At 44.6% G+C, this 836-nt stretch overlaps 1 protein-coding gene across 1 annotated transcript in view; it reads left to right on the top strand.

Annotated features, from left to right (window-relative positions):
• Nucleotides 1-220: 220 nt before the first annotated feature.
• LOC104409239 (TBC1 domain family member 14-like) overlaps nt 221-836 on the top strand; it is a gene marked incomplete at its 3' end in the record, with an annotated part of 16,631 nt that continues 16,015 nt past the window's right edge. Inside the window, 1 exon segment of the mRNA XM_010019059.1 lies at nt 221-836. This exon segment is cut by the window's right edge and continues 17 nt beyond it. Within this exon segment, the coding sequence (XP_010017361.1) occupies nt 245-836 (592 nt within the window).

Here is an 836-nt window from a genome sequence, read left to right as displayed (position 1 = left end):
AGACAGTGATCATGTGCAAGAAAATATGAGTAACTTCTAATTTAAAACCTAAATGATGACAGGACTGAGTGTGTTTAAAAAAAACCCAACAGCACAAACGAAAAATAGCCCTCTTACAGCCAAGAACGAGCCACAACCTTCCTGCAAACTCATAATCTTGTCTTTTCTGTCTTTTTAAGCAGTTACTAGTTGGGCCAAGACAACTGAAGTAAATTTATCCAACTCCTTAAACGGCTTGAGCTTCATGGGAATTCTGGACACAAGAGTGGGCAGCGGCATCCAGGGCCTTCACAACTTGAACTCTGGGACCCCGAGATCTCTCTCATTGCCCGAGTATGGGCCTGGCCAGCTGTCCAGTGCTTTAGAAGACTGTCATAGCCTTAAATCAGTGGATTCTGGGATTCCAACTCTAGAAATAGGAAATCCAGAGCCTGTTCACTGCAGCGTGTTAACCGTGAAGAGAAAGCAGTCAGAACCTGAAATTGTGGCTGACAGGGGTTTTCAGAGTGCGTGCACACTGCCGTCCTATGTGCCTCCACACTCTCTGACTTCTTCTGAACATGACCATGCTGTGCGAAAATCCTCTACTTTCCCCAGAACTGGGTATGACACTGTCAAACTTTATAGTCCAACTTCGAAAACTCTGAATCGCAGCGATGATATCTCTGTCTGTAGTGTTTCTAGCCTTAGCACAGAACTGTCAGCAACTTTATCAGTTAGCAATGAAGACATTTTGGACTTTGTGGTCACCAGCAGTTCAAGTGCAATTGTGAATCTTGAGACTGATGAGGCGCACTTCTCGGATGTTACCCTGAATTCCAGTAAAGAGACCAATG

Source organism: Nestor notabilis, unplaced genomic scaffold (genome assembly GCF_000696875.1).
Source record: "Nestor notabilis isolate BGI_N333 unplaced genomic scaffold, ASM69687v1 scaffold13667, whole genome shotgun sequence".
Taxonomy (NCBI): Eukaryota; Metazoa; Chordata; class Aves; order Psittaciformes; family Psittacidae; genus Nestor; species Nestor notabilis.
Note: the sequence above shows the minus strand (reverse complement) of the source record. Positions and strands in the feature narration are given on the sequence as shown.